General features: G+C 35.4%; 2 protein-coding genes across 2 annotated transcripts; both read right to left on the reverse strand.

Annotated features, from left to right (window-relative positions):
• Positions 1-3832: 3832 nt before the first annotated feature.
• LOC108778910 (uncharacterized) lies at positions 3833-5364 on the reverse strand. Its single transcript, XM_018546235.1, has 5 exons — positions 5215-5364; positions 4978-5118; positions 4829-4903; positions 4611-4730; positions 3833-4396 (listed from the first exon to the last, which is right to left on the reverse strand). Exons 1-5 carry the CDS (start codon positions 5362-5364, stop codon positions 3833-3835), a joined length of 1050 nt encoding a protein of 349 aa, XP_018401737.1.
• A 1127-nt stretch (positions 5365-6491) lies between these two features.
• On the reverse strand, positions 6492-10028 carry LOC108778911 (uncharacterized). Its single transcript, XM_018546236.1, has 3 exons — positions 7202-10028; positions 6821-7057; positions 6492-6634 (listed from the first exon to the last, which is right to left on the reverse strand). Exons 1-3 carry the CDS (start codon positions 10026-10028, stop codon positions 6492-6494), a joined length of 3207 nt encoding a protein of 1068 aa, XP_018401738.1.
• Positions 10029-13638: the final 3610 nt, after the last annotated feature.

A 13638-nucleotide genomic window follows, 5' to 3' on the forward strand; every position in this document is an offset into this window, starting at 1 on the left:
AAAAAATTTAAACATAAATCTGATTTGCCTCCGAGTAAAATAATTTTAATTTAAAATAAAAATTTAGGTTTAATTAATTAATCTATAATAATATTTTGTACTGTAGTTATGACATAAATAAATTGCTAACATATAAGATTCGGTAAAATGTCGTATATAAATTCAATTTGATGACAACTGTCAGTGTCAATTGGTATAAATTAAAATTTAACTAGCATTTATTTATACATTTTGTCAGTAATATGTAATTGCTAGTTGTAACTACGGATATTATTAAACCCGATTAATGTTAACCGGTAACTGTAAATGTAGACAGTGTAAGCACAATAATGATATTATAACTTTAAATTCTTTGGAACACGACATGAAACACTTATTTTCAATAAAATAATAGAGTTCAAAAAGAAAATATTAAGTATTTTTTATTATATATATTATAAACCATATTTGTTTAATAGTGCAACAAAAACACAATTATTATATGAAAAATTATTATATGAAAATTTACGAAATATAATATAAATAAAATATACGAAATAAATAAATATAAGAAATGGTTTACCTTTGTGAATAGAAACATCAGAAATATCAGCACGCGCCGTTATGCCATTCAAAAATTATGACTATGACAACTAGGGTGTGTTCCAAAATTGACTGCCAGTACTGAAAATCTATAATTTATATCACGAGCACTATAGGTTTTCAGTACTGACAGTCAATTTTGGAACACACACCTAGTACCACGGACGGCACGGACTAGCACGGACAGGGTATGAGCGCCACGAGCTCCAATCAACTACAAGACAGGGCTGCTAACGGCATTAAGAAACATCATCTAAGTGTATCCAAATATTATTTTATCCTTTGTTTAACATTCAGTGAACAACAGAAATAAAAAATATATCAAAATATATCTTGAATTTTCGAATTCGCCCGCTTCGAAGAACGATCGATCTCTTATTAAATGAATCGATCTATCTTAAAATCGGATACTGACGAATCGATTAAAAAATCGATCTTTTTTTGCAAAAAGATCGATCTTTTAAAAGATCGGATCGAGATCGCACATCTCTAGTTTAGGTGTAGTGTGGGAGTGTGAGGAGAAGCATTTTGTTCGTTGTGTAATTATATAATATAATAATAGTTTGTCTGTTTAGTTTGTATGAGATAAAAGCGAAGAGCGAACTGTGATGTTACGGCTGTGAACAGAGTTAGAGTTAAAGTTAGGGATGCGTGAGTAGTTATTTATTTTTGTATACGGTGAAGGTATGGATGGATGTGTGGTATAGTAATTTTGTAAACTAAGTCCCCTTCTTGGCTTTGTAAATGCTGAAGAGAATAAAATTCTATTCTCATAAGTAAACCGTAATTAAGTGGTTTCCAACCCTTATCGAAAATGCAGTGTTTAAATAAATCAATAATCATGTAAAGAAAAATATAATTCCGATCACAATTCCACGATGTAATTGATGCTTTCCTGACTTTAGATGTTATACGAGAAAACCATTTATTTACAGTAGTAATAAATTGAGCAACCGTTAAAGCTTCGCAAGGCAATATGCCAATCTGAACAGCCGTTTTTATTGCACTTGATGTTTCCGCGGAGAAAAATCTAACGGCTACGCCAACGTTCATTTTATCGAATGTCGTATGGCGAATTCGACAGACTACACTAGTGCGCACCAGTGCGCACTGAGTGCGAACTTTTTTGGTGTCACGCATTCGGAATGTGCTCACCGTATCAATGCGCTTAGATTATCGTATTCGGCAAATGAAAACTGACCTAGTGTAGTGCTGAATTTGTATTCGGACGAACCGAATGAACCGAACGAGTGCAAGAAATATTGCACTGACATTTTTGTCAGTGCAGTTTGGTGTACGGACAAATAAAACTATTTAGGCAGCAAAAAATTACAAAATGGATAAAGAAAGACTATTATTTATTATAGATAAATTATTAGAAACAAGTAGTAGTAGTGATGATGAAGATATGTTATGTTTAATAAAAGAAAAAAGGCCGGAAGTTAATTAAAAACAAAAAAATTAAATTATTATTATTATTATTAATTAAAAATTAAATTATTAATTGAATTATTAATTAGTGTAGTTCTGCATTCGCTCCGTGTCAGGGCAGCACCCTATCAGAGCAACACCGTGTCAGGGCAGTACCGTGTCAGGGCAGCACCCTATCAGGGCAACACCGTGTCAGGGCAACACCGTGTCAGGGCAGCACCGTGTCAGGGCAGCACCGTGTCAGGGCAGCACTAGAACCGTGTCAGTGCATATGTATCGAATGTGCCAGTATAGGGTTGCCATCCGTCCGGATTTCCCCGGATTTGTCCTAGTTTTAAACCCGTCTGGGCGGGTTTTTCGTAGCAGTCCGGATTTTATATAGTTTTTTATAACAATTGCCCAAACTTAGCTACAAATGTATGACATTTTACAGAGAAATGAAAGCCTACATAGAAAACTTGGTGAAACCATTGAATGAATTTGAAAATTTTGATGGATGTTTTTATCTAATATATCTGAAAATACCAAATGGACCGCCGTTTTAAACACTGTTTCATTTTTACAAGACAGAAACATCGAAATTGATGACACAAAATTAATAGACGAATGGATAAATTTGAAAATCTTTAGTCGAAACCTTAATGAGGAAGACAAGCATTTAACCACAAATGAACTTTGGCTTAAATTTTTTAAAACTCCGAATGCTCATACATGCACTGAATTATTGAAGATAGCACAATATTTTTTCTGCATACCAACTCATAATGCAAACGTAGAAAGTATATTCACTAATTGTACAACAATGGACAAAAGAACGAAATTTGTTGGGATTACACACTGTCTCGTCACTAATTAAAATAAAATATAATTTTAAAGATGTAAGTTGTGTCGATTTCTACAAATTTCTTCTTGGCAAAAAAGATATTTTGAAAGTAATAGGAACAGTTGAAAAATACAAGTCTCAAAACGAAAACAATTAAATTTTTTAATTTTAGTTAACAATATTGAAGATGTCGTTTTTTTTTTTAAGTTTAAGATGACTTATTTTTGTTACAAAAATGGATATTTATTTCTGTTAATTTAGAGAGAAATAATATTTATTATAAATTTCAGTTTAATATTGTTATAAAAAACAAAATTAATAATAAATATATTTCATAATTATTTAAATTTTCGTTTTATTTGTAAAAGTTTTAGGTATAAAAATGTTAAATATTATATTAAATTAATTAACTAATAATCAAAATTTATTATAAAAAAATTAATATTAACATAAAATGTCAGGGTTTTAGCTGTAAAATCCGGGGATTTAGAGCTTACTGTCCTAGGTTAGTGATTTTACAGATGGCAACCCTACAGTAGGCTCGATATCCTCCGCTCGAAGATGGTATAATAGCCGCTTTTCCATGCAATTAGAAATTTCATATTGCCACAACTGTTTAATGTTGCTCCATTAACTATGTTTGTAGGAAGCTTTTCCAACTCCACGTATGCTTCGGGTAAATAAATATGTTGTCTTAACATAGATGATTTTAGATTTTTTAAAATATGACCGTATCTGGAATAGCATACACTGGATAATTATTACATATAAATTGATATTTAATTTCGAATCTCGACGCATGGAGGTTTAACGATGTCCATAAGGCTCTGTTCCTACTATCTATGTCTGAAGATAGTGTTACGACATACAAACCGCATGGCTCAACTGTTATACAACTCAGCATAAAATTTTTCAAAAGTTGAAAGTCAATGGTTTTTGACCGCAATATGTGACACGCAACAACTTGCTTCCAGTGATTTTTTATCCCTCGTACTACTACAACAAATAGTTTTTCTCGAAGTTATCACTGCAATTATCCAAAGTTTCATGACCAACAAATTTTCCAACATTTTTATCATAATCGTGTTGTTTACTAATTTGCATTTTATCATATGATAAAATGCAATATTTATCTGTTGAATCCATTGCTTCGACTTTGAATTTTAGCAGCTGGATAACATCGTCGAAAATTCCAAAATCAATTTTGTAATCTTGAATTCTACGCATAATCGTAGAATATGAAGGTAAAGGATAGCCTGTATTACGAATGTATTGATAACCGTGATTGGAAAGAACAAATCTAAATTTTAAACCCTTAATAATAGCTTCATTTGGCCAGGCGGACATACGACCTTTTTGTAGCATTTGCATTTGAGCGTCAGACAAAAATGATTTACGTATTCTTTCCATTTCGTGTATCTGCTCCCGCAATGCTCTGTTTTCCGCAGCCACTGATTCGTATAAGCTGGTTTGCTGTTGTAAATGTTGAAAGTTCTCTTGTGCTGCATTTAATCGTAGCTCCAAGTCGCAATTTTTGTTGTTTAAAAAAGTGACCTGTTCCTGCAAATGTTGTGTTACTCAAGCGAACTCCTCCGCCTGTAATATAGCGATAGAAACAAACATTATGTTTAGAGAGCTGACAATTATTTTAGCAGTACAAAAAAAACAAAGCAAAAATTTATATGTAAAAAAAAAAGAAAAATCTGTAATGACGTGTTTTACAGTGTTTTTGTTTTTCAACACTACCAGAAAAAGAAAAAGATTCTCCATTTACCTCACATTCTCGTGTTTCCGTTGCATCTGTTACGGGTGTGTGCAGATCGAAGACTCGTTCCAGCTGTTGCGTTATTTCAAATGGCTTGTCACACTCCTCAGTAGCTTTTTCTTGGTTAAACTGAATTCTGCAATAGAAAAACTCAGACGATTAAGATTCTGGATAGTGCAATTCAATCTTCTTTCATTAATACATAGTATTGCGGTTTGAAAAATTACCAATTCTTGAAGCACCGATCGGTCAAAACTATTAACTATTGTTACTTGAGCAGGCGTTGCGTTTTCGTCACGATTCTGAAAGGAGCGAAAAATATTAATCTCGACAGTGATAGGTTAAAAAAATGTGGTTAATTTATGTCGAAAATAACCTTGTACAGTGATTTTCGTTTAGGTGGGTTGATTCGTGGCGGGGGGTTGGGCACATCGAAAAGCGTTGGGACTGCATTCGGTTTAAGTTTTCTCCAGCCATCAATGCGGTGAGCTTCGAATTGGGAATCTTCAAAATGTACCTTGAAACAAACAAAAAAATATTATTAGCGTTGAGTATTAGGCCATTGGGTGATATGATAAAAAAATTATATCCTTATTTTGAGAGAGATACTTACCTCACACAATTGCGAAGAAGTGGTCGGTGTCCACTTATCTCGTCGCATATTGTCAACCCATTTATCTCCACGTTTACCCTTCGGGAACGAGAAGAGCCTGTAGCCCTTATCAACCCGATTACTAGAATTAACTGCGGCACAGCCAGGCATTTTTTTAAATGCGAATTATATGCCCTTATATGATTTGTTTCTGCAACAAGAAAATAACGTCTTGAAGGTTATCTTTCTGAGACATAAATATTTGCAGATAAAAAGAACAAATTTCTATTCTGACACAGAAATTAATTATTTCCGTGTTTGTATGAATGTTTTTTTAATTGGAAAAATACATACTTTTTGGATTAAATGCGGCGAATTGTTGTTCGGACATTCAATCAGCATTGCTGTTCACTCGCTGTAGTGGCACTGTTTGGCACAAAAATGGCGGATAGGAATACTCCCCTTTATAGTGCCTTAACCATACCTTAGGGACGGGAGTTTTCCCGTCAAATGAAGCAACAAGTCTCCTCCATTCCCTATGCTTGATTTTTTTCAAGGTCTTACGGCATTCCTTTTCCACCTCTTTAAATCTAGCGAGATTTTCAACCGTCATACACTTCCTGAAAGCTCTCGATGCGGCCCTGCGCTCCATAACAGCCTCCTCGCACTTTCTGTTCCACCAAGGAGGGGGAGTCTTACGTCTTTTGGCCTCAGCATTTCTCGGCATTCTTTGATTCGGTGGTAAGTACTCTCCTTCTACAACATGGTTATTAAAATGTTCATATCTTTCTATCGGAGATAAACAAAAACCGGGGGACCTGAGCCCCATGAGATCCCGCCTTAATGTGCTAGTCAGATCGATAAGCTGTTGTTTATTTAATTTAATTTTGTAAAGAAAATGCTTAGAGTTCTGTATTATACCACCGATAGTGATGTAAACCGGATAGTAATCGCTACCCATGGGGTCTTCCTCAGTGAGAGTGCAATTAAAGCCAACTCAGGAGAGGCAATAGTCAAGTTGATAATAGACTTTCGTCGGCCCGGGGGTTGAATAAGAGTAGGCGCATCCTCGTTCAAAACCAGGAAGTCGCTTCTGTCCATTTCTTCACACAAAACGCATCCCGGCGCGTCTGTCTGATCACAATACCAGAGAGGATGATGAGTGTTCATATCTCCCACTATTAAGACGTAATTGAAAGACGAGCTAAAGTTAAAGAGCGCTCTATAGACCTGAGTAGGGGTGGCCATACTACAATGTTTATAAATATTAAAGATTGCCAAGGTGGAAGAATCTCCAATTATAAATGTGGCTCCCTGGATTTCCCATGATGGGTGGGAAAAGGCGAACAGATCAATAGGGTCAAAACGCAAGCTGCTCCGAATAAGCATCGCCACACCTCTATCACCAGCTCTTGTGATATTTCCTCGCAGCTGTACATAACTGGAAAAATTGAATATCGAATCTTACTTGAGTAAAGTTTCTTGTAAACATATGACATCCTGTCGACCAAGCATGGACTGAATTTGCGGGAGATTGCCTATTAATAGATTGCCTATCCTTCCAATTTGGAACACAATAACTGAACCTCAATGCTACCATCACTAGAAATGGATCGAAGATAAATACATGCACCATATGCTTGTTGGCTTGCATCTGAAAAACCATGAATTTCCCTGACTTGTACATCATCAGATGTGATAACCTTGCGTGAAATTTCAATACTACCAAGACTCTGTAATTTATGCTCATATTCCTTCCAACGTGTATGTAATTCGTGGGATATTGACTCATCCCAATCAACTTTAGCGCGCCATAACTCTTGCATTATGATTTTAGCAATTACGATAGATGGTCCTAGTAATCCTAAAGGATCAAATATTAATGCTATTCTAGACAATATACTGCGTTTGGTAGGCTCTTTTAACAATGAATGTTATCCAATGCTTTCGAATTTGAAAATATCTGATTCACAATTCCAAATTACGCCGAGTGCTCTGGTTTCATTACCATGATCCCCAGCCAAAATGAACCTTTTCTTATGAGTTCCCTGTGCATCTCGAAGCGATGAACTATTGGATGACCATTTTCTCAGCTCAAAACCTCCCCTTTTTAACAATTCGATAGTTTGTGTTTTTATTTCCAATGCCTCTTGGAGAGTAGATGCGCCTGTGAGCAAATCATCTACATAGAAATCACGTAATATTGTCTTTGAACCGACAGGAAATGAATTTATTTCGTCTTCTGCAAGCTTTCGTATAGTCCTAATAGCGAGAAATGAGGCTGGAGCAGTGCCATATGTAAGAGTTAAGAGTTCGAAAATTCTCAGCTCATCTTGAGGAGCATTGCGCCAAAAAATACGCTGCAAATGTCGTTGAGATTCATCCACCAAAATTTGCCTATACATTTTAGTTATATCTGCAGTCATTGCATATCGAAATGTGCGGAAACGCACTAAGTGTGAAAATAGATCCTCCTGAATAGTCGGACCAACCAATAATGCATCATTCAATGACAATCCCGATGCACTTTTGCATGAAGCATCAAATACTACTCTTAATTTTGTCGTCGTACTACTTTCTTTAAACACTGGATGATGTGGCAAGTAATAAGCTACTTCTTGATTTGTAGACAATTTTATCTCGCGCATGTGATTCAAATCAATATACTCTTGCATGAATTTTTTATATTGTGAATATACTTCCGGTTGAAAAGATAAACGCCTTTCTAATTTGAGGAAACGACGCTTTGCAATTTCATAAGACTCGCCTAACTGTTGCATTTTATCATCGTTAATGGGCAATTTGACTATGAAACGACCTTCAGGATCGCGAGAAACATTTTCTTGAAATTGTGTTTCACATCTTTGCCCTTCAGAAGTGTATTGAACTTTACATTCGGAAGCGACATCATGTTCGACCTCCCAGAATCTGGACAGACATTTTTCTAAATTATTAATTGAAGTAATATGACAGGATGCAACTGCCATGCTGTTCGAGTGTCCGTATGTAGAACCGGAAACCACCCAACCAAGTTTAGTTTTTTGTAGCGTGGGATGCGCCCTGCACGCCTTAATTTGACCTATGCAAATGAGCTGCCAAAACATCTGAGCCCCTATGAGTAAGTCGACCTCACTAGGAATATTAAAATTAGGATCTGCAAGAACAATATTTGTTGGAAGCTTAAACTCAGACATTGGACAAAATTCTTGTGGTAAGTTTTGCGTGATTTTAGGAAGGACTACGCATTCAAGATTATTCGTATACTTATTGATTCGCGATCGAAAACTAACATTAGTTATTTCCTTTGATCCAAATGTTCCTTCCGCGACTCCACAAATCGACATGTTTATTGCACGACAGTTAAGCCCCAACTTGCTCGCTAAGTTTTGTGTAATAAAATTTAATTGCGAACCGCTGTCCAACAAGGCTCTGTAGCCATGAGGCTGTCCTTGATCATCGTACACAGTAACTATAGCGATAGAAAGAAAAATCTTAGATGCATTGACTTGAGTGCATTGAGTAACTACTGGCGATGTAGACTCTGACAATGACACATTAGTTGTTTTGGAAGAATCGTTAGAAGATTGATTTTCAATATTTGTTGTGTTAGCCTTAGACTCAAAATGTAATAACGTATTATGTGACTTTCCACATTTTCGACAAGAACTAGACATACAATCCTTTGCTTGATGTCCCTTAGCTTTCAAACAATTAATGCATAAATGTGAATTTTTTACGACTTCAAAACGTTTTTCAACAGGTAATTTGCGGAATGCCTCACATTGAAATATGAAATGATTATTTTTGCAATGAACACAAACCTGATTCGATGTGCTTACATGTGAACTAGGATTCTTGGCCTCTCGAGAACTGTTCGGAGATTCACAATTTGATCGTAATGTTAATGACTTGTTAAAGGTAGCTTCCAAAGCCTCACATCTCTGTGCTAAAAAATCAGTAAGTTCCTTGAAAGTAGGTATTGCGTTGTCCACACGACTTGTCTGCCACTCTTTAACTGTAGAAGAATCAAGCTTGGCCACTACCAAATGGACCATCATGTCGTCCCAAGATTCTACCGGCCTTTGAAGGGCCTTAAGAGCTCTGAAATGTTTAAGTACGTTATCAAGCAAATTCCGCAAGGCGGTATAATTTTCCTTATGAATTGGAGTTATCTCAAACATTGCCCTAACATGTGTTTGAACTATACGCTTCTTATTATCAAAACGCTCATTAAGCAACTTCCAAGCTTCAGTATAATTATCAACTGTAATGTCAAAGGCCTTAATAACCTCAGCAGCCTTGTCCTTTAATGACGAACGTAAATAATGAAATTTTTGTATTGCTGATAGACTCGCATTATTATGTATAAGATTATCGAACGAATCATGAAACGTGCACCAATCTTCATAAGCACCCGAAAATGTAGGTAATTGAATTCTTGGTAACTTAATTTGTGACTCTGTGTTGTTTCGTGGTGCAGCTTGATTAAAATTATTATTATTAGCAAATTGAAAGTTAATATCCGCATGTTCAAGCTGACTGATACGTCGTTCATAAATCGCCATGAGGTGAAAGTATGCTTCCTCAAACCGAGCACGCTCTTCAGCATGTGCCGCGGTTGTGTTTGGATCATCAAGGCTCGAATCAAAACATTCAATGGATGATTGGACTTCATCGAATTGCTGAAATAAGTCCGCTAACTTTTTCTTACGTTCAATCAATTCAAACTTTGTTGCATGCTCGGCTTGCGGAGATTCTACATAACTACGCAATCGTGTGGCAGAAGCCTTTATAGTTCTTCGCCTAATTTTCGCTTCGTTTTCCGTTAAACTCATTTTGATTCGTTATGACGAATAATAAATGCAAACTTACGTGTAAATGACAAATGATAAGAAAGACAATATATGAATCGTTGTGTATGTGTTACTTAATCATGTGAAAAATGAGCTTCGCCAGACGATGACTCGATGATTGATGCCGATTGTGGTTGTGAACGCGCCTTGTCGACGTTCTTTCCTGGTTGCTGACAGGTAACCTTGTCCTTGTGTAACAATTCAACTGGCGACAATGTCCAAGATGGCTGCGATGCTGCACAATATGGCTGCTGTGCCTTGTACTGCTTGCCCAATATGTCGATGCGTGGTGCCTTAGTTCCTCAAATGCTTTATTTCAGCTTCTCAATGGCTAGAGAAAACTGACTGTTTCGACGACCACGATTACTCACGCTTCCGAGTATACAACTCGGCTTATGTGCTTTTTTACTTCGTGGAATTGTGCCTCAATACGAAGTATGCAATAATGTCCAATGCGGCAATAGTAACGACTCTCGTAATGTTCGAGAGACATCCGGCTCGAAGGACCAAAATGTTGGGGAAACCTTTGATATTTCCCCTTGTGAAACTGCGTCACGTGCGTATGTGTACGCTAATTATATCTTGATTTCGATACGTGGATCGCACGCACGAAAATAAATGCAAAAAACACTTGATGTATAAAAATGCTCTTTATTGCAATACTATTGCCACTATGAAGCTGCGTGAGAGACTGACTTGCGCGGGAATCACGCTTCTTAACGGAAAAACGTAAGGCTAGGTAACGAACGCAAAGAAAATACACTAGAATGTGGCGCTGCGGAACATACTCGAAACTAGTAACTTAATAATCTACGGATACATGCGAACGCTCGAAGTAATGTAGGAACATTCGCGGGAAACTTAATAATTATACGCAACATAGGGTTTTTGAATTAAGTTTTGACAGCCGGCCGATGTAACCTTAGTTTTGATAGATAACCTCAGTTTTGAGTAACCTCAATTTTGATTGAGTTTTGATCGGTGAAATTTCCGAAATATTCCCAAGCTTAATTGAAAGGAAGTGAAGCCTTTGATGCATCAGATAAGTTGTTAATATATCACATTTGAAAAAGTATCGCTTTGATATACTTGCCAATAAGAAAATATACTTTGTGAACTGTTTTTCTTACACAGGTAATGATAAATATCGAGAGAGAGCTAGCTAGCTAGCTAGAGAGAGAGAATAATTAAATACGGAGTGTTTGTGTGTTGTAGCCAACTCTCTCCTCGTCATCGCTCGCCGCCGTCATTACACCTGCACTAGGTCATTGACAATAATGGATACTGGATCGATTATTAATATATCCGTAATATATCTGTAAATAAAATGAATGTATATATATGTTATATTATTAAATGAATGTATATAAATGTTATAAATGTTATGTTATAAATGTTATGTGTTATGAAAGTTATGTAATAAATGTTAATTATTAAATAATGTTATATTATTATGTTATTTTATTAATAAATAAATGCAAATAAAATATATGTTATACTTTTAAATAAATTAAATTAAGTTATTATATTTTATTAAAGACTTAAGAGTGGCGTTTTCGCACAATTGAGGGGCTGAATTCTATAAAGGGATACGCGTGGATTTCGCGGAATAAGTATTGTCCGCGGGGCTAATTTTGGACATCTCTCTAATTTCAATTTTAACGATTGATTCTTGTAGAAAATTTCATAGCGCATCTTTTTTGTCTTTAAATCAAATTTGTAATGTTTTTTGTTTTCAAGTTATAAACAAAAAACGTAATTTTTTTAATTAAAAAATTTCAATAGATTTTTGTGTTCAACTCGCCATATCTTAGCCAAATATAAATATTTTTCTTTGAAATTTTAACAGAATTGATCAAAATAGCGTATTTTGGATTAAAAAAAAGCTGTTGATCAATTTTTATTGACAATTTTTATTGATATAATACTCTAATTCTTATTTTGTAACTGTAAACAATTAAGAAATTGAAAAAGATTTCGAGAGCCCTTAAATATATTATGTTTTGATACATTATTGATACCCTTGGTTCGCCGGATCGAACTTTCGCGTTGCGCGCAAGTAGTATAGATGGGAGGATTCTAGGCCAAGTTTGTTCTATTTTCCGTAAGCACTTGATTTATGAACCAGGTTTACCAACATAAATTGTAATGTGTTTAAGAACGCGAGGGGTATAAATTATAATACGTTTAGGAACTCTGTGGTGATGCCAGGGGATGACGTCACAGAGTGAGAGGGGTATGACGTCACGGAAGGGGAAGGGATGACGTCGAGGGGTATGACGTCACGGGAGGAGGAGAATGACGCCGTAAGGGATGACGGGGAGGAAAATGACATCACAGGGTGCTGACGCATTCGCGCGGGGTCCGCGTTGTCACCGCGGGGTCAATGGCTGCCAGGGTCCTCCAGACGCGGTAAACTAACGCGCGCGGTCCTACCCCGCCGCGAGGTCCGTCGGGCGCGGTCCTCCCCCACCGCGAGGTCCGTCGGGCGCGGTCCCTCCGGGCGCGGTCCGTCGCCGCCGCCGCCACGCTATACTATCGTATATACTTACCATGTATACTCACCGTCACTCTTTCATGTCATCTTCTTCTTATGCATCTCAAAAGATTTTTCATTTTATGTAGCAATAATAATAAAATATTTATTTATTTATTTTTGTTTATTATCTTCTCTTTTTTTTACAATTAATAATAAAATTATTTCATATATATATATTAATAATTTAATAATTTAAATAGCCCCGTGTTTTACATATTTAACTATCGCGATACCGCTGTCGCACGCGGTGAGGCTGCCGCGATAACGCTGTCGCAGTGCGTTATATGATGCCGCACGAATAAGGATGGAAGGAAAACTGAGATGTACTAATAATAAATATTTTTAGTAAAATTAATAAGAATAAACGAAGGTAAAGGATGAAATTAAATGATTTAACAGAATGAGATATGCAGAACAGGAAGCATTGATGAAGACAATCATTTACAGGATTTAAAGGTTATTAATTTCAACTCGGGGTAGTTATTCTTTTTATAAATACACATTTATTTATTTATAATACATAAGTAAAGAAACTGAAAATGATATCAATTTGATAAATTTTTAAGCTTAAATTCTAAGATATATAAATAAATACTAATGAATACATATGATTAAGTTTGATATATATATGTATATATATATATAAAATAGGTATTAAAACAGGTAAGTTTAGTTTTAGGTTTAGTTTTAATAGGTATTAATACTAATGAATACATATGATTAAGTTTGATATATATATAAAATAGGTATTAATACTTTAAAAATACAATTTGAAATAGTTTTGATTTCAACGCTTCAATGTGATGACATCATCATCATCATTAATATCTTTCATCCATATCTGATTATTAATTTTCTCTATCTTTTTTTCATATTTTTTTACTAATTTTATAAGGTCATCAGCAGGGAATGGAAAGTTACTTTTTAAAAATAACTAGTTACAGTTACTCGTTACCGAGTAAAAAATGTAACTAGTTACAGTTACAGTTATCGCTTTTTAAAAGTAACTCGTTACAGTTACCGTTACTTGAAAAATAACTTTTCGTTACTTTT

Source organism: Cyphomyrmex costatus, unplaced genomic scaffold (assembly GCF_001594065.2).
Source record: "Cyphomyrmex costatus isolate MS0001 unplaced genomic scaffold, Ccosl1.0 scaffold527, whole genome shotgun sequence".
Taxonomy (NCBI): domain Eukaryota; kingdom Metazoa; phylum Arthropoda; class Insecta; order Hymenoptera; family Formicidae; genus Cyphomyrmex; species Cyphomyrmex costatus.

What these genes read in the sequence shown, in the direction of transcription:
- LOC108778910 (XM_018546235.1), bottom strand. Translation starts at nt 5,364, where the DNA reads ATGCCTGGCTGTGCCGCAGTTAATTCTAGTAATCGGGTTGATAAGGGC. An exon ending in GATCGGTGCTTCAAGAATTG is followed by an intron (nt 4,731 to 4,828) that starts GTAATTTTTCAA and finishes TGCAGAATTCAG; the next exon opens with TTTAACCAAGAAAAAGCTAC. An exon ending in CGGAAACACGAGAATGTGAG is followed by an intron (nt 4,397 to 4,610) that starts GTAAATGGAGAA and finishes CAACATTTGCAG; the next exon opens with GAACAGGTCACTTTTTTAAA.
- LOC108778911 (XM_018546236.1), bottom strand. Translation starts at nt 10,028, where the DNA reads ATGAGTTTAACGGAAAACGAAGCGAAAATTAGGCGAAGAACTATAAAG. An exon ending in CATTTTGGCTGGGGATCATG is followed by an intron (nt 7,058 to 7,201) that starts GTAATGAAACCA and finishes TTGATCCTTTAG; the next exon opens with GATTACTAGGACCATCTATC. An exon ending in CCAACAAGCATATGGTGCAT is followed by an intron (nt 6,635 to 6,820) that starts GTATTTATCTTC and finishes CAATTTTTCCAG; the next exon opens with TTATGTACAGCTGCGAGGAA.